The sequence below is a fragment of the Macaca mulatta genome, chromosome 9, assembly GCF_049350105.2.
Source record: "Macaca mulatta isolate MMU2019108-1 chromosome 9, T2T-MMU8v2.0, whole genome shotgun sequence".
Classification (NCBI taxonomy): Eukaryota; Metazoa; Chordata; class Mammalia; order Primates; family Cercopithecidae; genus Macaca; species Macaca mulatta.
In genome coordinates, this window is record NC_133414.1 from 106,778,739 (window position 1) to 106,800,170 (window position 21,432).

At 36.5% G+C, this 21,432-nt stretch overlaps 2 protein-coding genes across 2 annotated transcripts in view; one reads left to right on the forward strand and one right to left on the reverse strand.

Annotated features, from left to right (window-relative positions):
• Positions 1 to 256: 256 nt before the first annotated feature.
• Positions 257 to 7,812, reverse strand: CYP2C19 (cytochrome P450 family 2 subfamily C member 19). Its single transcript, XM_077946832.1, has 4 exons — positions 6,836 to 7,812; positions 5,660 to 5,847; positions 2,467 to 2,608; positions 257 to 792 (listed from the first exon to the last, which is right to left on the reverse strand). Exons 2-4 carry the CDS (start codon positions 5,792 to 5,794, stop codon positions 611 to 613), a joined length of 459 nt encoding a protein of 152 aa, XP_077802958.1. The 5' UTR covers positions 5,795 to 5,847; positions 6,836 to 7,812; the 3' UTR covers positions 257 to 610.
• CYP2C9 (cytochrome P450, family 2, subfamily C, polypeptide 43) overlaps positions 2,034 to 21,432 on the forward strand; it is a 127,121-nt gene continuing 107,722 nt past the window's right edge. The window contains exon 1 of the mRNA XM_077944886.1: positions 2,034 to 2,145. Within this exon, the coding sequence (XP_077801012.1) occupies positions 2,110 to 2,145 (36 nt within the window). The 5' untranslated portion in view covers positions 2,034 to 2,109. The remainder of the gene's footprint in view (positions 2,146 to 21,432) is intronic.

Here is a 21,432-nt window from a genome sequence, read left to right on the forward strand (position 1 = left end):
TCTGCAAATAATACACAACTGAACTGATTCTCTCAATATTTCCCTGAAGGTTATTTCTTCTCTTGGACAGACTTTTCCTGTTATAAAGCCAAACTTTCAGTAACTCTAGATGGCAAACATCCAGAGACCTTCCTCACCCTCTTCTCCTTTGTCACTCTCTCTCTCTGTTTATTATTATGAGGACAAGCCTGGCCTCCTGGCACTCTCTTTTCTTTTATTTCTTGCATTATGCACAAAAGAGGGAAAGTCTGAGAACTGAACCAGCAATTAATAACACTTTTTATTTAGCACATTCACAAAAGAAATGGATCTAAATTATCATTCATTAATCACTTTTCCGTGTTTTACAGTGATAACATATTAAAAAGTCAGCATCAGAAAAGTATTAGCATATGTGACAGTCAATACAAGTGTTACGAGTATGAATAATTACAGATATATTTGTGCAGCGACCTGAACAACTCTCCTTAATGGAGGTTGGATGCTCACGGGATATTGAGTGCATGGGAAGATGTGATGAGAGGTCAGAGAAGACATAATAGTGGGAATGTCATTGATAAAAAAGAGTTTCAGGTGATAGCAGATCGGCAGCCAGATGGGCTAGCATTCTTCAGACAGGAATGAAGCAGATCTGGTACGAGGGTGGCAGAGAAATAATCCCTCTGGTAGCTGAAGTAGTATTGAGGTTCTTTAAATCAGCAACAGATTTCAGGTTAAAGTTCTGTAAAATTGTGGTTAGAAATAAAAATAGCTCCATGCGGGCAAGTCCCTCTCCTGCACAAATTCGTTTTCCTGAAGATAACAAAGAGAGAAAGTAGTTACTCTTTGTGTTAAACTGTGACTGTGAAAGTATGTTTGTGACTTGCACAAACAGAATATGCAGTAAAGAATTGATTAATGATTGGGTAGATGAATGAACATGTGGATGAATGGATGGATGGATGAAATGATGGCTGGATTAATGGATGGTAGGACAAACAAATGTACAAAAAGAGACACATTTGCTATCTAACATCTAATCTCAATAGGAACCCTTCATTCAGCAAATATTCATTGATTATCAGCGCCGTAATAGTTGCTTCATTATTTATTTCCACATTAAAACAACTCTGTTGCCATTTTGAGTTTCCATCTGTCATTAGAGAAATACGTGCACATTCTTGTTTCCTGTTCCAAGCCTGATATTCCATGATCTTTCCTTCCACTTTTCACATAATCTGTTCTCAACTCTAGTCATACACACTCTTCATCAATCTTGAACACACCAAGAAGTTTCAAGTTTCATATCCTGTTGTTCGTTTTGGCTAAGATATATCTTTATTAGGCTACATTCAGGACATAGGTTCAATTTCATTTCATCTTCACACTCTTTACAATTCCCTCAAGTAATAAAATCCTATGCTCTCTCGTTTTCCTCAACATCATACTCATGTTTTCACTAAAGCATGGATCACCAGGAATCATAATTCTGTATTTATTTATCTATTGTGCTAAAATGTGAATTATTGAAGGAAGGTCTCTGTCTTTGTCATCTTGGTATCTACAGTGCCAAATATAAAGCAGACATAAAAGATCAAAGAGTGAAGGAAGGAGATTCCATGGCCAGAGACTCAGCACACAAAGCACAGGTGTGAAAATCAAGTATCCAGGATATATGATCATGATTGGAGGAAGACAGGGTGCTATGGAATCACTGCAAAGTAACCTCCTCCCTTGCCAATGTTTCTGGAACCCCATAATTTTTTGGAAAAGGTTCTGACATCCTTGATCTAAAGCAAATGTCCTGCTCTGTCATTCATTATCTCCCTCAAAATGCCCAGCCTTCCCTTAAATTTTATCACCTTCTTTGAAGCACATCAAACATCCTCTGAGTTTCTTTCTCCATTTTATGCCTCACTGTGTTGTATGAGAGAGCAGGAAGCATGCAGATTCCCCTCTAGCCCCTACCCAGGGGCCTGTGCATTCCTCTCTCACTGTCCTGGTCTGACTAAATTACAATGACCTGTTTACTCTTCTTCCCTAATTCAGGAGTGAGCCTCTGTTCTCATTGAAAGTTGTGCCCTTGGAGCTCAGCCTGGGAGGTGACAGACACCCTGTAGAAGACACTCAATGCAGTTGTGGACTCAGATACATTCACCAAGGCAGGTAAGGACAGATCAGGTGAATTTTACTTTCCAGGAGGAGCTCTTGGGTGCCTTAGTGATGTATCTAGTGGCAGAGTTCAGTCAACCTAGATGTTAGTTTTCTCAGTTGGGAACAATAGGGTTAACTCTTGGAAGCCCCACTATCTGGCCCAACAATGAGGGTATATTGTGAGGGTGGAGCACATGGGTATTGAGAGTGGTGCTCTTGATCACCGACAAATAGCAATTCTACCAGCCCCAGACGAGGTGCCATGTAAATTCCAACTGATTCCAAAAAGTTCTCTCTTTCCTTCAAATGCAAATGGAAACAAGATTCTATTACCTGCTGAGAAAGGCATGAAGTAGTCACTTTTCTTAAAGTTGCCAGTCTCATCCAGAAAGTGGCCAGGGTCAAAGATCTTTGGATTAGGGAATTCTTTGTCATCGTGCAGCACAGAAGTGAGTAATGTCATTATGATTGTGCCCTGGAAGTAAAAAAACAGATAATCTGATTTATAAAGAAGTCCAGAAGTGAGAAGAAGTAGTGGACATCACATAGCCCCATATCATTGATTTATAGGTGGGGGAACTTAGGTCCAGCAAGCCACAGTAATTTACATGGATGAGCTAAAGGCCAGTAGTGGAAGCTTGCTAAAGAACTTTCCAATCACATTTGAAGTCTTACATCTTGGATACTTGTGTGCAACCCTCTGAATGTGTTCTCCAGATCATCAAGTTTTGATGCCCTTGTCTGTCCCCATCACTTCAAATTTCACACATCTTGTATTTAGATTATGTAGATTATGGTTTAAAATGGAAGTCTCTGTTGACACTTGAAATGTCCAAAGTATCTGTTCATAGAACTTTTGTAAATAAACATGTAATCTATTTTAATATGATGTCATCTGGAATGATAACCACAAGTGCAATAACCAGTAAAAACTATTGAGTGCTTATTATTGCCATGCTACAGATTAATTTTAGCTTAAAACACTGAAAAGATGATGAAATTAGAAAGATTATTACTTTGCTACAATTCAAGTCAGGATCATCAGGTCAGGTAAGGATCATCAATTAAAGCTAGAACCATTGGGTGTGTGATTCTGGAAGCAGGAGTTTCACAAAGTCTTAATGTACTCCCATAGATTTTTACTAGTTGTGTATAAAAAGCAGAACCCCTACAATGGTAAGATCTGGAGGATACCACCATATTATATGAGGAACTTAGCGTGACCGATAATGACATATGTGACATTTTATGCTCCCACCTCATCAATGTGATTCAGTGGGATATTCAGTGGGATTCAGCACCTATGTAGTTTTCTTGCCAAAATTGTAGCTGGAATCTGCCTCTAGAAAACAGTCACACAAAACTAGCCTGAGGAACATTTTAAATGACTGCTGATCTCAAATGGTCAACTGATTAAAAAGAAACAAACAAGGAAAGGAACTTTCCTTGATTATAGGAAGTGAAAAGGTCAACATAAGTGAATTATATGCTTGTTCCTTGCCTGGATAGTAAACTGCAGAAGAAAAAAGTCATAAAAATATTCTAGAAAAATTGAAAAAATTTAAATTTAGGCTGTATTATTATTTGAACAATAGCTGCTGAGCGTGAATACTCTATTATGATGTATAAGAAAAATCTTTGTTTTGGGGCATACATACTGCAGTATTGACGTGTAGATAAACGCTTGTATTGAGAAAGAAAAACCTCTTCTGGTTGTGTGCTTTGGTAAAAACAGTGTGGATTGAAGTCCTAATCCTTGTAAAAAATCAGTGATAATTAGGGAAGGCCCCATCGCATCTTGATAAGTTGTCAATTCTGTCTTCTCTGGAGGATAACATTAGTAATTGACACCTTATCAGTCTCATTGTTTTCCTTCATGAAAATATAACTTTTATTATTTTTCATTGAATAATAGGTGGAATAGTGTAGTTTTTAGCATAGCAACTAAAACATCTGGATGAATACAGAAACCATATGATAGACAGCATTGTAAAGCTGCAAAGACCAAAATTGGCCTCAGATTACAAAGACAATTGGCCCCAGTGACGGGAGAACTTCAGAGGGGTGAGCTCATACCTACAGTCAATTTTTGACTGTGTTCATGTCATATTCAATTCTGAATCGGGACAGGAGGTGTTGTCATTATAACTGCCTATGAGAGGTGAATGAATCCATTCTGGAAAAAGATAAACGTTCTCCAAAATTCTGCATTTTTTCATATATAATATCTGGTACTGAGCCATAGGGTTTTAGGCATTTGAAAGACACAACTAAGCAGTCACAAGAAGAAAAGTGGAAGGAAAAGAAAGCAATGAAAACAGACCCACATTAGGGACCATTTCTCAACTAGTTTTATGCAGCCAGCATTATCTTGTTATCAAAACTCTGAAAAGAAAATGTTGAGGAAGAAAAATTGCAGACCAAAATATCTTATGAATATAAATACAGAAGTCCTGAACAATAAGTAACAGAGCAAATCCAGCTGTTTGTGTATACTTTGTATATTTAGTGAAGGATGTGAGGCCAGTATATACAATCATATAAATAGATGCAGAGAATCAATTTGATAAAATTGCACACACATTCATGACAAAAATATATATAAAAATAAGAGAAGAGGAAAAACTTCCCTAATCTAATAAAGAATATCCACTAGAATCTTAAAGATTTCTGATAAAGAATATCTACTAAAATACTTAAAGCATCATTCTCAGTAGTGAAATATTAATATTCTTATAGTCTACCCCCAGCAGATTAGAAATGAAATAAGGATGTCCTCTATCACCAATTCTATTCAATGCTATCCTGGAAATCCTAGCCAGTGCAGTAATGCAATAAAGACAAATTGAAGACAAAAATCATTGGAAAATAAGAAATAAAATACATATTAACCCAGATAGCAAAATAATGTACATGGAATTTCCAAGTATATCTACAGATAAATTATTAGCAATGATCGGTAAATTTAGGAAAGTTGTTAGATATAAGGTCATCAAAATAATATAATTGAACACAATTACATATACCAATTACAAAGAAATAAAAAAGCATTAAAATTTTATAACAACAAAATATTAATTATCTAGGAAAAACCTAATAAAAGAGTTGTAAGCCACTGCACTGAAAAGAAAACATTACTGAGAAAATAGAATAAAGCTCAATAAGTTGGGAGCATAACCATATTCATGAATTAAAATATTTAATGCATGAACATGTTAAGTCTTTCCATATTGAACTACACAATGAATGTCACTTTGATAAAACTCTCAGAAGAGTGTTTTGGGAAATTGACACACTGATATTTTCAACAACTATTTGAAAGTATAAACACCTAAGAGTAGCCTATTAAGGAGACCTAGCTTTATAAATCTTTATAGCCCCAAACAAAATAGCAGAAAGTCCATCAAGCTGCCACATGTATGAGTTTTGCACTTCTCTCATCTTCTGTTGTTAGAGGATTGGAGCTAAACTAGCACTTTGGAAATTTCAGAAGCACAGAAATATAGTGTGAGAGAAACAAGCTTACCTTAGGGATAAGGTAGTTTCTGAACTTAATATCAGTGGTCACTGCGTGGGGTACGCCGGTGGGGACAAGGTCAATGTATCTCTGGATCTCATGTACTACAGCATCTGTGTAAGGCATGTGGCTCCTATCCTGCATGCAGGGGCTCCTGTGTCTGCCAATTACATGATCAATTTCTTCCTGGACTTTAGCTGACAAGACACAAGAAAGAACTGATGGAAATGGAGATATATGGAACATTTGTCATAGCAATTCATGGTCACATTAAACATGATGTAAAAATCCCAGCAATATTACAAACATGAGTTACATGTGCAGAAGTACAACCAGCCATATAAAAAGGATTACTGTAATATAGACACATACCGTTCTCCTACAAACTAGTCATTACAGTGCACAAGTACATTTCTATAAATTAGCATATATGACAACTAATACAAATTTAAGTAATAAATATTTTAAAAATAAAACATAATAAGTCAAGAAATTACAGTGCTTGCAAACAGAAAAACAGGAATCAAATATTATGTGTATTATCGAAAAAATATATGGGGTATAACGTTAAATTGTAATGATTTTGTAAATATATTTGTGTGTGCGGTGGTGGGGCGGGGGCAGTGATGCAATTAGCACTGGTACTGTCTTCATTTCTCCACTTCCCAATTGTGGCCACTTTGAGCATGCTAGCAGCTTCTTCTGAAATTTATATTTACATTTCTAAATAACCACTATATCTTTCTATTTTTTACTTAACAATTTTTAGACAATATTTAATGATTTTCTGGTATGTGAGATGAGAATTTTTATCTCCATCTCTATTCCATGTATAGACACACGCCCACAAAGTCGTATGTGTACACACAGACACATACACACATCTACACACACACAATTCTCCTCCTTCTACTTACCAGGATACATTTAGACCACAATTTCTAGTTATATCACTATTCATGTTTATATCATTCTAAATATACTCACACAAACACACACACACATATACACACACACACATATTCTTCCTTGGTTCTTTAGTTAAATCACAATTTTCTATTCTTCAAGTTAGAGAATTTGCACATGTTTGAAACTCCTAGTAATAAATTCTCAATTATAGGGAAATCTCAGACTATCAATCACATCTCTTTGGTTCTTGAAGTCTCCTCTACGTGTATTATTTACCTGTTCCCTTCTGAAGTGGTTGTTTCCTAGGAGCCCAGCAGCCTCTCTGACGCTCTCATCCTCTTACATGGGGTCTCCTGATTCCTGGCACCCTTAATTTCTTCTGACTTGGTTTCAGATGTGAGATAGAGCACAATCCCCAGTATTGGAGAAAGTTAGTATAGAGGGTGAAATTTGTAACAAGCATGTAGTTCCCAAATACTTTTTTTCTATGAATACACAAGATAATATACTTGAGAATTCTGATGCTGTCTGAATGCTGGTATTTTATATATGACTTGATATAACTCTCTGAAAGATTTTAATTTTCCATTTACTTCTGGTGCTCTGAAATTCCATGACTTTGTGTCCTGTGATGGATGTTTTAATTTCATTCACTCTGCTGAACACTTGTAGATAACTTTCTATTAAGATGGCAAAATACGGAGGTCTTTTCTCTAGACTTGTTTCTTCTCTGGAGAATATCTAGCTGCTGAATGTCAGGAAGCAAGATGAAGAAAAGTGCTGAGTCTTTGAATTTGAGGAATAGATATTTCCCAAAGCTTTTTTTTCTGGCTTCACACCTCACACTTTCCTGGCCCTGTAAAGTGTCCCCGAGTACACGGGTTCTTAGGCTCTATTTCTCTGGAGACTGTGCTTCCCTTTTCCAGTGGGAAAAAATCATGTACCTGATAAAAGGAGTCATGGAGGAAACCTGGGCAGGAGAGCCTCCCTTTTCAGTCTCATTCCCTACCTTCTTTGGCTCTTGGTGCCTCCAAATACTGACCCTTATGAGAATCATAGTGACACAGATTAGCTTCTCCTCTTGATAAATCTTGCTCTGCTGATACTTACGTTACAACTCCATCCTCTATGCCGTGTCAATTGTCAGACCTTCATTGTCTCTCTGTGTTTTTATTGGCTGTTTTCTATTCTCCTCTCTTTTTACTTCAACAGGCTAATTTTATTTGTAATTTAGTTACTGAAATTTCAGTGGGATCCTGACACAGGAAAAAAGGTATGTTATCTGCTGCAAAACGGGAACTATTTAAATGTGAATTCTAAGGAAATGTAGAGTTTACTCTAAAGGTAAATTATAAATTCTAAAGAAAAGTTGTATGTGAAAGATGCAATTATTAACCCCCCTTCCAAATATTCCTATTTGGTCAAACAGCAGTTTTATGAAACATACTTTTGGAAAAATAAAATTCCTTTAGGTATGGCCTCTGCTTAAATGGAAACACCTTTCTTAGGAGCCTAACTTTTAGATTATTTCCCAGACTGGAATTTATCTCAGGATGCCTCAGTACAATTCTAGAATTTCCATTTATGCTTCAATAAAGATTGTTTTCATCTCCCTACCCCAGCATTAGAACACGGAATTTTCAAAACGAGAAAAGATACCTTCAAGAATGAACCTGCTGTTCAAACTGGACTTTTCATAATGAAACCAACATTCACTGCTAGACCAACTTATACTGGTTCTCCCTACCACAAATTACCTCTGCTGAAATCTAGATACTTCATCAGGGCTTCATTTATTTTGCTACTGCCATATTGCTTTTACTGATCTCAGTCATCCTCCTCCATTGTGCAAAGATGTCCTTTTTAATCATGTCATGAAATTTAGACAGATTCCAGCTGATGACACAGAAATTTAAAGAATGAAGCTTCTCAGAGAGCAACAAGGTGGAGGACACTGGCACCATCTTCTCAGCATTGTTCTAAAATTCACTTTGTTCATCATCTGTGGTCCTACCTGTGACCTCTGGGTGCTTCAGCAGGAGCAGGAGTCCATATCTCAGAGTGGTGCTTGTTGTCTCTGTTCCAGCAATAAATAGATCAGCTACAGTGCCAACCAAGTTTTCAATAGTGAATTCTGACTGTTGGTTGTCCTTTTCCTAGAAATGATTTCATGCAATTATCTGACAAATTATGTGCCAGTATATCTAAATACACTAAATTTTAAAGAAACATACTATGTTATAAAGTTAGCCAAAAGAGATACTGGACAGTACAGTATTAGAAAAAGCAACTGTATGGTATGGCAGAAACTGCAGATCAGTTAACTCAAACTTTATTTCCTGACAGACGTACAAGTTCCATTCATGAAATCATTTGCTGTTTAGGTTAGTCACACAGAGTATTTCTTGCCCCAGAAATAAAAGCAGAAGTATACTGATGCCCTGTCTTAGTTCAATTTGTGCTATATAACATAATACTATAGACTTGGTAATTTATAAAGAAAAGAAATTTATTTCTGATGATTCTGAAGGCTGGGAAGTCCAAGAGCATGGCAGTGGCTTCTGGCAATGGCCTTCTTGCTACTTCATCACATGGCAAAAAGTAGAAGGGCAAGAAAGGGTAAGAGTAAGAGCAAGGGGTGGGGGCACACTCACATTTATAACAAGCTGTCAAGAACTACCCCACTCTTGCAATAACGACATGATTATATTTACGAGGGCAGAACACTGATGACGTAGTCATGTTTTGTTAGGCTGCACCCACCAACACTATTGCATTGGGCATTCACTTTTAGCACATGAACTGTAGAGGATTCATTCAAACCAGAACATGAATCTTCTATTTTCTCCTTATTATTCAAAACATGAATGTGAAAGGGGAGGTAGGATTGACATCATCTTTGACATGAGCATTTGATCATAGTTATGAAGACTTCTATACTAAACATGGTAAACAAAAAGAAAGAAGGTACTTGACTTTCTCATGCTTAAGGGCTACCATATTATTTCTATTCTAGCCCACCATAAGACTTATTGTATTTGAGATATATAAGCCAACTATTTGATTAAGCTCTTGATATAGTTTGGATAATAAATATTTATCTCTCTCAAATCTTTTGTTGAAACTTAATCCCCAGTGTTGTAGGTGGGACCTGGTGAGAGGTGATTGGATCATGGGGGTAGGTTTCTCATGAACGCTATTTCCCTTGATGCTATCCTGATAATAAGTGAGTTCACATAAGATCTGGTTGATTAAAACTGTTTCTCCAACTTGCTTCTCCTTTTGCCATATGATGTGTCTGTTCCTGCTTTGCCTTCTGCTATGAGCAAATACTCCCTGAGGACTCTGCAGAAGCTGAGCAGATGCCAGCATCATGCTTGTACAGCCTGCAAAACTGTGAGCCAATTGGGCCTCATTTTCTTACAAGTTGTCTGACCTCAGATATTTCTTTGTAGCAATTCAATAACAGCCTAACACATTCATTTTTATGATTTTTAAAATTATTTGTAAGTGAACACAGTTTTAGTTTGTAAATATAGGTAAATTAGGGCCATATCATGAAAAGTATTACACTCTTGAATCAAGAGTTTGCAATTTTCTTCTGTTGAAAATTTACAAACACTCAGTATCACCTATGTATTCATTACAAAGCTGAAATGTGTAAAACAAATATGTCAACAAAACCAAGAATGAAATATAGTGAAGGATAATGAGTTCACAAAGACAAGACAGGTCTAACAAACTTGTAATCCAGATGGGAGGCAACAGGCAACTTATTCTAAGGAATAAGTTCAGGAATAAATAGGAAAATACAAAGTGAAGAGAAATGACAATTATTAATACAAAAATGTGAGGCATTAACTGCCTATATTGGATAAAGAAGAGTAGGGGTAATGCAAATGCCAAGGCTAAGGGACTAATCGAATAAAGTTCTCATAGACTGAAAGTGTGAATACACCTACAATAAGTAAAGTATTTGAATTAGTAATCAAGAACTACCCCCCACCAAAAACAAAGTTCCAGCTCAAGATTACTTCACTAGTGAATTCTACCAAAACAGTTAAAAAGAGCTCAGATCCAAGGGAAAAGGAAAGGGAACTTGTGTGAACAAGGTAATGTTCTTGAGAAGTCTCAAAACCACAGCCCACTCCAGTACTTGTGCTCATGAAGATAAAGAAGGTCACCTTGACTTCAGATCCCAGTAGCTTGCCAAATTGGGTAGAGAGGCTAAGAACACTCCTACCTGTCCTTTCCATGGATTACTAAGTTTCTCAGGGTTTTATCCCTGCCAGCTTCTTTTTACTTTATTTGTGTGTGTGCGTGTGTGTGTGTGTGTGTGTGTGTGCGTGCGCGCGTTTGTGAGTTGTAGATTCTTCTTATGAATTGACGAATAAGCTTCATTGCTCTCTCTTTAACAGTCCATTTGGCCTATGATTATTCACCTGTAATATTGGCTCTTCCTTCTGAGGATTATTGATGATTGACATCTTTGTCAGCCAACTGGAAATCTCTGATGCCTCGGGCTGTGGGAAGGTCTGAGAGATGTACAGTGTTTGGGTTCCACTCTTTGCTACAAAGGAGGGCAATGTTGAGTGGGCCTAACTGTCCTCTGGTCTCCCAGCAGCAAATGCAAGCACAACCTCTGATGGGGGTGGCAAGAGAGTGATATAGACTCTGTAAGATTTACTTGGTTATAAATAGGCTTAGTGTGGTGATTTCCTCAAATGCCAACTGTACTAGCAATGTACTGGGTTTGTGAACACACTCAAGACCTTCTAATTAGCTGGGGTGATGTGGGTATGGTGTTAGCTGAGATAAGACAAAAGTTTTCTCCTTCCCAAATGTTGTGTTATTTTGCCAGCAGATGTTGTAATAGGCTGTGCCTATTGGCTTCCGGCTAGGAGGTGGTTCTTGCAGGAGAGAGCCACATAGACTAGTAGCTGTGGGATTTGTGTTTGGCTTATATTACCCAGGGGAACATGTAGAAGAATGAAATATGATTCCTATATCTCACCATATACAAAAATTAACTCAAGATGGACTAAAGACTTAAATATGAGACTTGAAATCATAAAAATTCTAGACAAAAACCTAGAAAAAACCTCTTTTGAGCATTGGTGTAGGCTAAGGATTTATGACTCAGTGTTTAAAAGCAATTTCAATAAAAACAATTGACAATGGGACCTAATTAAATGAAAGAGCTTCTGTATAGTTAAAGAAACAACAAGCAGAGTAAACATACAACCTATAGAATGGGAGAAAATATTTGCAAAATATACTTTCAACAAAGGACTATTTTCCAGAATCTACAAGAAACTCATAACAGCAAGAAAAAAAAATCGAAATATTCCCAGTAAAAAGTGGGCAAACAACCTGAACAGAAATTTCTCAAAGGAAGATATACAAATGAGAGAGTGGAGCAAGATGACAGAATAGAATGCTTCACTGATTATTCCCCATGCAAGGACATCAACTTAACAGCTATCTACACAAAGTGTACCTTCATAAGAACCAAAATCAGATGAGCATGCACAGTACCTAGATTTAAATGTGTATCACTGAAAGAGGAACTGAAGAGATAGAAAAAATACTATTGAATTACTGACATCCTCTTTTCCCCTGGCAGCAGTGGCATGGTTCAGAGAGTGTTTCTGAGTACTGAAGGAGGGAGAACACAGTAATTATAGAGCATAAAATTAGTGATGTTCTGTTATGGCAGGAGGGAAAACAGGCCCAAATTCAGCTGATGCCCACTCACAGAGGGAGCATTTAAACCAGCCCTGGCCTGAGATGAATCTCTGATACCAGTGGTTGGAACCAAGTTTCTACAAGCCTCATCACTGTGGACTATAGGGCTCTGGGACTGTAAATGAACTTGAAAGACAGACTTGGCTACAAGGATTATAACTTTTATGTGAGTCCTAGTTCTGAACTGGGCCCAGAGACAGTAGAGCGGTGGTGGGAGATGCAACTTACTGAAACACCAGCTGAAGATGGGTAAGGGGGCGCTGACATCCCCCCTCTCCCAATCCCAAGCTGCACAGTTTTCACTTCCAAAAGAAACTCCTTTCTTCTGCTTGAGGAATGGGGGCTTGAATAGCTAGCAGCAATACCCGGGTACTATGTTGAGGACTTTCGGTTAGACTCTGAGACTTGCTGGCTTCAGGTAAGACTCAACACATTCCCAGCTAGCTGGCCATCAGGAAAGACTCCTTCTACTTGAGATATCAGAGTAAAATATAAAGGCGACTTTGTCTTGCAACTAGGTACCAGCTTGATCACAGGTGGGTAGAGCACCAAGTGCACTCCTGGAGTCTCCAAAACCAGGACTTGGCTCTTGTGCAGGGTCTAGTATTCTCAATGGGCCTTTGATAGCACTGCTCAAAGCTTGAGACTCCACTCCCTTTGGAAAGGAAAGGGAAGAGTGAGAAGGACTGCATTTTGTGGTTTAAGTGCCAGATCAGCTGCAGTACAACATAACACCAAATAGATTTCTAAGGTTTTTGACTCGCCCCTGGCTTCTAGGTGGTACCTCTGGACATGCCTGGGTACTGGAGGAATTTGCTGCACTGAAGGGAAGGACACAGGCCTGGCTGGATTCACCACCAGCTGATTGTAGAGCCCCAGATGCTTGGAAACATAGGCAGTAGCCAGGGAGTGGTTGCAGCAGGCTTTGGGCAAGGCCCAGTGTTCTGCTGGTTTTAAGTCTGGCTCAGCGCAGGCACAGTGGTGGCAGATACATGAGTGCTTGTGTCATTCTATCCCCAGTTTCAGTTGGCTCAGAACAGAGAGAGAGACTTTGTTTATTTGGGAGAAGCTAAGGGAAGAGAACAAGAGTTTCTGTCTGGTAATCCACAGAATTCTCTTGGATCCTGTCCAAGACCATCAAGGCAGTATCTCTACAAGTCTTCAAGAACCACTGCATTATTGGGCTTGGAGTGCCCCTAAAGTAGATAAAGCTTAGATCACAACACTTAACTCATTTCCCATTTATTTAAAAAAGGGCAGTTCACTGCCAGTGCAGTATTCTAGGGGCAAGTCAAAAATAGGTTAAGTCCTTTTTAATATCTGGAAAGCCTAACAAGAAGGATGGGTACAAAAAAAAAATCCCAGACTACAAAGAAACAAAAATACCTAACTCTAGAATGCCCAGCCCCAGATGAACATCTATAAGTATAAAGAAAATCCAGGAAAACATGACCTCACCACATGAACTAAGTAAGGCACCAGGGACCAATCCTGGAGAAACAGAGATATGTAATTTTTCAGCCAGAGAATATAAGATAGTTGTTTTGAGGAAAGCTAAAAATATTTAAAATAACACAGAGAAGAAATTCACAATTCTATCAGATAAACGTAACAAAGAGAATGAAATAATTTACAAGAGTTAAGCAGAGATTGAGGAGCTGAAACATACAATTGGCATACTGAAGAATACATTAGAGTCTTTAGTAGAATAATAGAATAGTAGAATTGATCCAGCAGAAGAAAGAATTAGTGAGCTTTAACGCAAGCTATTTGAAAATACAGTTAGAAGCGACAAAAGAAAAAAGAATAAAAAACAATGAAATACACCTACAGGATTGAGAAAATAGGCTCAAAATGCAAATCTAAGAGTTATTGGCCTTAAAGAGGAAGTACAGAAAGAGAAAGGAGTAGAACATTTATTTAAGGGAAAATAACAGAGAACTTTCCAAAACTAGAGAAGGGTATCACTATCTAAGTACAAGAAGCTGATAGAACACCAAGCAGATTAAACCCAATGAAGACTACTTCCAGGTATTTAATAATAAAACTCCCAAGGACATCTTGAATTGTATTGCCTAGATTTTCTGCTAGGGTTTTTATAGTTTTGAACCTCACATTTAAGTCTTTAATCCATCTTGAATCAATTTTGTATAAGTTCAAATACATGAAAATTAAACAATATGCTCCTGAATGAACAGTGGGAGAATGAAGAAATTAAGAAGAAAATTGAAAAATTTCTTGAAGCAAATGATGAGAAAACACAGCATATGAAAACCTATGGGATTCAGCAAAAGTGGTACTAAGAATAAAGTTAATAGCTGTAAGTGTCAACTATCAAAATAGAAGAAAAACATCAACTAAACAAACTAACAATATACCTTAAAAAACTACGAAAGCTGGAGCAAACCAAACCCAAAATTAGTAGAAGAAAAGAAATAATAAAGCTCAGAGCAGAAATAAAGGAAATTGAAATAAAGAAAACAATACAAAATATCAATAAAGCAAAAAGTTGTTCTTTAGAAGAGTTAAAGAAAGCTGACAAACTTTTGGCCAGAGTAAGGAAAAAGGTGAGATGATCCAAATAAGTCAGAGATGAAAAAGAAGACATTACAACAGATATTACAGGTATTCAAAGGATCATTGGTGGCTACCATGAGCAACTATATACCAATAAATTAGAAAACTTAGAAATAATGAACAAATTCCTAGATACATACAACCTACTGAAATTGAACCATGAAGCAATCCAAAACCTGAACAAAATTATAACAAGTAATCAGATTGAACTCAAGAGAAAGCATCCTAGTAGAGAAAAGCTCAAGACTCAATTACTTCAATGATGAATTCTAGCAAACATTTAAAGAAGAACTAATGCCAATCCTACTCAAACTATTCCACAAAATAGTGAAGGAGGGAATACTTCCAAACTAATTCTATAAGGCCAGTATTACTCTGATAAGAAAACCAAAGACACATTAAAAAAAAGTTATAGGCCAATGTCTCTGAGGCATATTGATGCAAAAATCCTCAAGAAAATAGCTGCAAACCAAATTAATGAATACGTTAAATAGCTCATTCATCACAACCAGGTGGGGTTTATCCCTGTATGCAATAGTGCTTTAACATATGCCAATTAATAGATGTGGTACATCATATCAACAGAATAAAGAACAAAAGCATATGGTGATTTCAATCGATAACTGAAAAATTATTTGATAAAATTCAACATCCGTTCATGGTAAAAGCCCTAAAAAAACAAGGTATAGAAGGAACATACCTCACCATAATAAAAGCCATCTACGAAAGACACACAGCTAGTAACACACTAAATGGGGAAAAATGGAAAGCCTTTCCTCTAAGGTCTGGAAAACAACGAGGATGCTTACTTTCACCACTGTTATTCAAGATTGTATTGGAATACCTAGCTAGAGCAATCAGAGAAAGATATAAAGGGGATCCCAATTAGAATGAAAGAAGTCAAATTATCCTCGTTTCCAGATAATATAATCTTATGTTTTAAAAAACCTAAAGACTCCACTAAAAAACTATGAAAAATAAACAAATTCAGTAAAGTTGGAAAATACAAAATAACATACAAAAATCGCTAGTATTTCTATATTCCTACAGTGAAAAATTTAAAAAATAATTTTAAAAAGTAATCCCATTTACAATATCCAAACATAAAATTAACAATGAGATGCCATCTCAACCCAGTTAAGAATGGCGATCATTAAAAAGTCAGAAAACAACAGATGCTGTCAAGGATGCAGAGAAATAGGAATGCTTTTACACTGTTGGTGGGCATGTAAATTAGTTCAACCATTGTGGAAGACAGTGTGGTGATTCCTCAAGAATCTAAAACCAGAAATACCATTTGACCCAGCAATCCCAATACTGGGTATGTACTCAAAGGATTATAAATCATTCTACTATAAAGGCAGATGTACATGTGCATTTATTGCAGCACTATTTACAATAGCAAAGACTTGGAAGCAACCCAAATGCCCATCAATGATAGACTAGATAAAGAAAATATGGCACATATACACCATGAAATACTATACAGCCATAAAAAAGAATGAATTCATGTCCTTTTCAGGGACATGGATGAAACTGGAAACCATCATTCTCAGCAAACTAACACAGGAACAGAAAACCAAGCACTGCATGTTCTCACTCAAAAGTGGGAGTTGAACAGTGAGAACACATGGACACAGGGAGGGAAACATCACACACCAGGGCTTGTCAGGGAGTGGAGAGCAAGGGGAGGGAGAGCACTGGGACAAATACCTGATTAATGTGGGGCTTAAAACCTAGATGACGGGTTGATGGATGCAGCAAGCCACCTTGGCGCGTGTATACCTACGTAAAAAACCTGCACATTCTGCACATGTATCCTAGAACCTAAAGTATAATTTTAAAAATCACTAAAAAATATGAATAGAAGGGAACATTCCTTATCATAATAAAATGTATTTATAAAAATTCCAAAGACATTTTATATCAAATTGTGAAAATCTAATAGGTTATGCCCTAAAATCAGGGGGGAAAAAACCCAAAGTATATACACTTTTACTACTGCTATTCAGCATCTTTCTTAAGGTCCTAGCCAAAACAATTAGACAAGAAACAGAAATAATATAGCAACTTGTACATTATGGATTTTTTTCAAAAAATTAAGGATTATATGTCATAACTAAATGGGATCTATATGGGGAGTGCAAGAGTGCTTCAATAAGAAAATCAATCAATATAATACATCACCTTATTAGAAAGAAAGGAAAAATCTAACAAAATGACCATCTCAATAGAAGCTGAGAAAGCATAAGACAAAATTCAACACTCTTCCTGATAAAATGACTCAAAAATATGAAGAGAAGGGAAATTCCTTATAATAAAATATATTTATAAAAATTCCAAAGATATTTTATATCAAATTATGAAAATCTAAAAGCTTATGCCCCAAAATCAGGTGGAAAAGATCCAAGTATACCCAATTTTTCTACTACTATTCAGCATAACACTTAAGGTCCTAGCCAAAACAATTAGATAAGAAAGAGAAATAAAAGGCATTTAGGTAAGAAAGCAAGATGTAAAACTCTTTCTATTTTAAGATAACACAATTCTATATAAAGAAAAGTCCATGCAACCCACAAAAACAACTAGAGCTGATAAATATTTTCAGCTTAATTTTAGGGTGTAAGAACGGTCCAGATATCAGTTGTGTCTGTTTATATCAGCAATGAACAATATGAAAATAAAATCAAGGAAATAATTACATTTGCAATAGCATCCAAAAGGCCAAAAGCCCTGAGAATCTATAGTCAAGAAGATAAAAGACTGAAAACTATCAAATGTTGCTTAGAAAAATAAGGAGTACCTAAATAAATGGCAAACCACATCATGTTAAAGGATTGAAAGACTTAAAATTGTTAAGATGGCAATGCTTCCAAAAGTAATCTAAAGATTGAATGTAATCACTGTCACAATTCCAATGTCCTTTTTAAAATTTTTTATTTGTGCAAAAAAGGAAAAGCCAGTCCTGAATTTATATGCAACTACAGGGAGAGGACTCAATTTCCAGATTTCCAAACTTCAAAACAAAACTATAGTAGTCAAAACAGCATGGTACTGGCAAAAGGAAAGAAATAAAGACCAATGGAATAAAATTGAAATCCAAATGTAAACCTAATCATCTATGCCCAGTTCATGTTCAACAAATGTGCCAAGATCATTTAATCTAAAGGAAGAGTTTAAAAAATAAATAAAGGAAGAGTTTCTTCAACAAACAGTGCTGGGACAACTGGGTAACCACATACAAAAGAATGAAGTTGAACCCCTATCTCACTCTTATGCAAAATATAACTGAAAGTGAACAAAAAACTCAAATGTGAACTATAACTATATAATTCTTAGAATAAAACATCGGGTTAAATCTTAATACCTTCAGAATTGGAAGTGGATGCATAGATTTGACACCAAAGCAACTAAAATAAGAGAGACAAACTGGGCTTCACCAAATTTAAAATGTTTGTTCATCAAAGGACAAAATTAAGAATGCGAAATGACAACCTACAGAATGGGAGAAATATTTGTATTTGATACATATTTAGTAAGGGTTTAATGCCCAGAATCCATAAACAATTACCTACAGTTCAACAACAAATGATGAGCAACCCAATATAGAAATGAGCAAAGGGCCAGGTGTGGTGGCTCACACCTGCAATCCCAGTGCTTTGGGAGGGCTGAGGTGGGTGGACTGCGTGAGCTCAGGAGTTTGAGACCAGCCTGGGAAACATGATGAAACTATATTTGTACAAAAAAATACAAAAATTAGCTGGGTGTTCGGACTCATGCCTATGCTCCTAGCTACTTGGGAAGCTGAGGTAGGAGTATCACTTGAGCCCAAGGGTCAGAAGTTGCCGTGAGCCAAGATAACAGCACTGTACTCCAACCTGAGCAACACAGACAGGCCCTGTCTCAAAAATAAAATTAAAATAAAATAAAATAAAATAAAATGCAAGGGCCTTGAATAACATTTCTCCAAAGAACATGTAAAAATGGTAAACAGCTGATTAATATCATTGGTCAAGTCAAAACCACAATGAAATACCATTTTGCGCTGACATGAAAAACAGAAAATTACAAATATTAGCTATAATGTGGAAAAAAGGAACCCTCAAACATTGCTAGTGGGACTTTAAAATGGTGCATTTACTGTAGAAATGTTTAGTTGTTTCTCAAAAAGTTAAACATAAAATCACCATATGACCCAGAAATAACACACCTAGGACTATACCCTGGAAAACTGAAAATATGTTCACGAAGAAACTTGCCTACAAATGTTCATAGCAACATTGTAAGAGCCAAAAGGTGAGAATAACACAAATGATCATCAGCAGATGAATGATAAGCAAATTGTTGTATGTGTACATGAAAATGGAATATTATTCAACCACAAAAAGCAACAAAGTACTATCACATGCTAAAAGTTAGTTGATCCTCCATATCATTATGCTATGTGAAAGAAGTCAGGAAAAAAGATCACATATGCCATGGGTCCTTTTATATGCTATATTCATTATAGGAAAATCCATAAAGATAGTTGATTAATGTTTACTACAATGATGGAGTGGGGAATGAGGTGTAACTAGTTTATGATATAGTATGTTTCTGTGGAGTGATAAAAAAGTTTTGAAAGTAGAGAGAGATGGGGCAGGGCAGGCGAGTCCCAATGTAGAGCTTAGTCTGGGATGGTTCTTGGCTTTTCCCAGAAAAGAATTCAAGGGCAACTCAGAGGTAGAAGAAAACAGCTTTGTTGAACAGGCAGTGGTACAGCTCTGTGAGGTCTCCTGCAGATCAGGGCTATGGTATAGGCAGAGAGTAGCAGCTCAGGGCAGTTTTGCAGTCATTTTTATACCCACTTTTAATTGCATGCATATTAAGGGACAGTTTGTGCAGGGAATGGGTCCTATCTTTTGGATCATTGGGTGCCACGGAAAGGGGAGGTAACTCCTGGGTGTTGCCATGGGAATAGTAAATTGACACGGTACACTGGTGAGTGGGACTGATTGAAAGCTGCTTTTGTCCTGGCCCTGTTTTAACTAGTCATCAATCTCGTCCCGTGTCCAAGTCCCACCTCTGGAGTTGATTCCCGCCTCATAACTCAGTTGCACAATATTGTAATTAAACTAAATACCATTAAAGTGTACACTTTAAATTGGGTGATATATGGTATATGAATTTCATCTCAATATTTGAAATATCATAATTTTCTGAATTAATCTCTAGATTTAATGATCTGTTAAAACCCCTATGGGCTTGTTTGCAGAAATTGACAAGTTTATTCTTAAATTTATGTTGAGACTGAATGAACCCCTAAAAGCCCAAATAGTCTTGAAAAAAGCTTTGAGGACTCACACTTTTTGAATTGAAAACTTGATACAAAGCTACAGTAATTAAGACTTCAAAATGAGGTACTACTGGCATAAGGACAGATAGATCAATGAAGTAGAATTGAGAGCCCACAAACAAATCCTCGTATTTATACTCAATTCGTTTATAATGAGGTTGTCAAGACAATTCAATAGGAAAAAAAATGCTTTTTAAATAAATAGTGCAATGAAAACAGGATTCACGCTCACAGGTTACCTAATAAACATCAACCTCCAACTCCTTTGTGCAAATTCATTTTAGGTTACACTAAATTAAACCTTCTCTCTTCCATCCACCAACTCTCTCCCACCACACACCTCTCCACAAATCATTCAGTCCGACTTACACCTTTCTTCTGTTCCATACCGCAAATATTTTAAGCACTATTTCAATATGCAGGGCATGCAGGAAGCCCATTTATGATGTCATTCTTTTCCATTGTCACATAATCTGCGTGCAATACTGATATCCATCTTCAGTTTATGGTAGGATATTTTATATTTTCTACTTATTGGTAATTGTTTCCATTTGACTGCATGTCTATATTATTCTACTCACATAGATTATTTTTGTTTCAAAAAGAGGGTCTATGCATTCTAGCCATTGGACAATTTTATATTTTCCATGACGTTTAGTGCAGGCCCATAAATACAATAAGTAATTACGATGTTTGTCAAGCATTACTGGCCTGATCATTTAAACATCCTTAGTAAATTACAGAAGGATTCGATGAATCACAAAATGGACAAGAAATCAAATTACTGATCTGTTGCTAGTATCTTACCTGCTCCATTTTGATCAGGAAGCAATCAATAAAGTCCCGAGGATTGTTAATGTCCAGTGATGCTTGGTGTTCTTTTACTTTCTCCCTAATGTAACTTTTTGTAAGAGCAACATTTTTAAGCAATTTGTTGTGAGTTCCTGGGAAACAATCAATGAGTAGAGGGAAATTATTGCAGACCTAAAAGAGAAAAGAATATTAAATATAAACACGTCATAAGACATATGTATCTTACACCAAGCCCTGATTGAAATTATAGCTATAAATACAAATAAAATATCATGTTCATTTTGATGGGGAAATTTTTATTGTGCACGTGTAGCAATTTTCTGTACCTAAAGATTGGATGGATAAAATTTTGAACAGGAAATCAAAGATGATAATTATTTTCTTCACCCATACATCATTT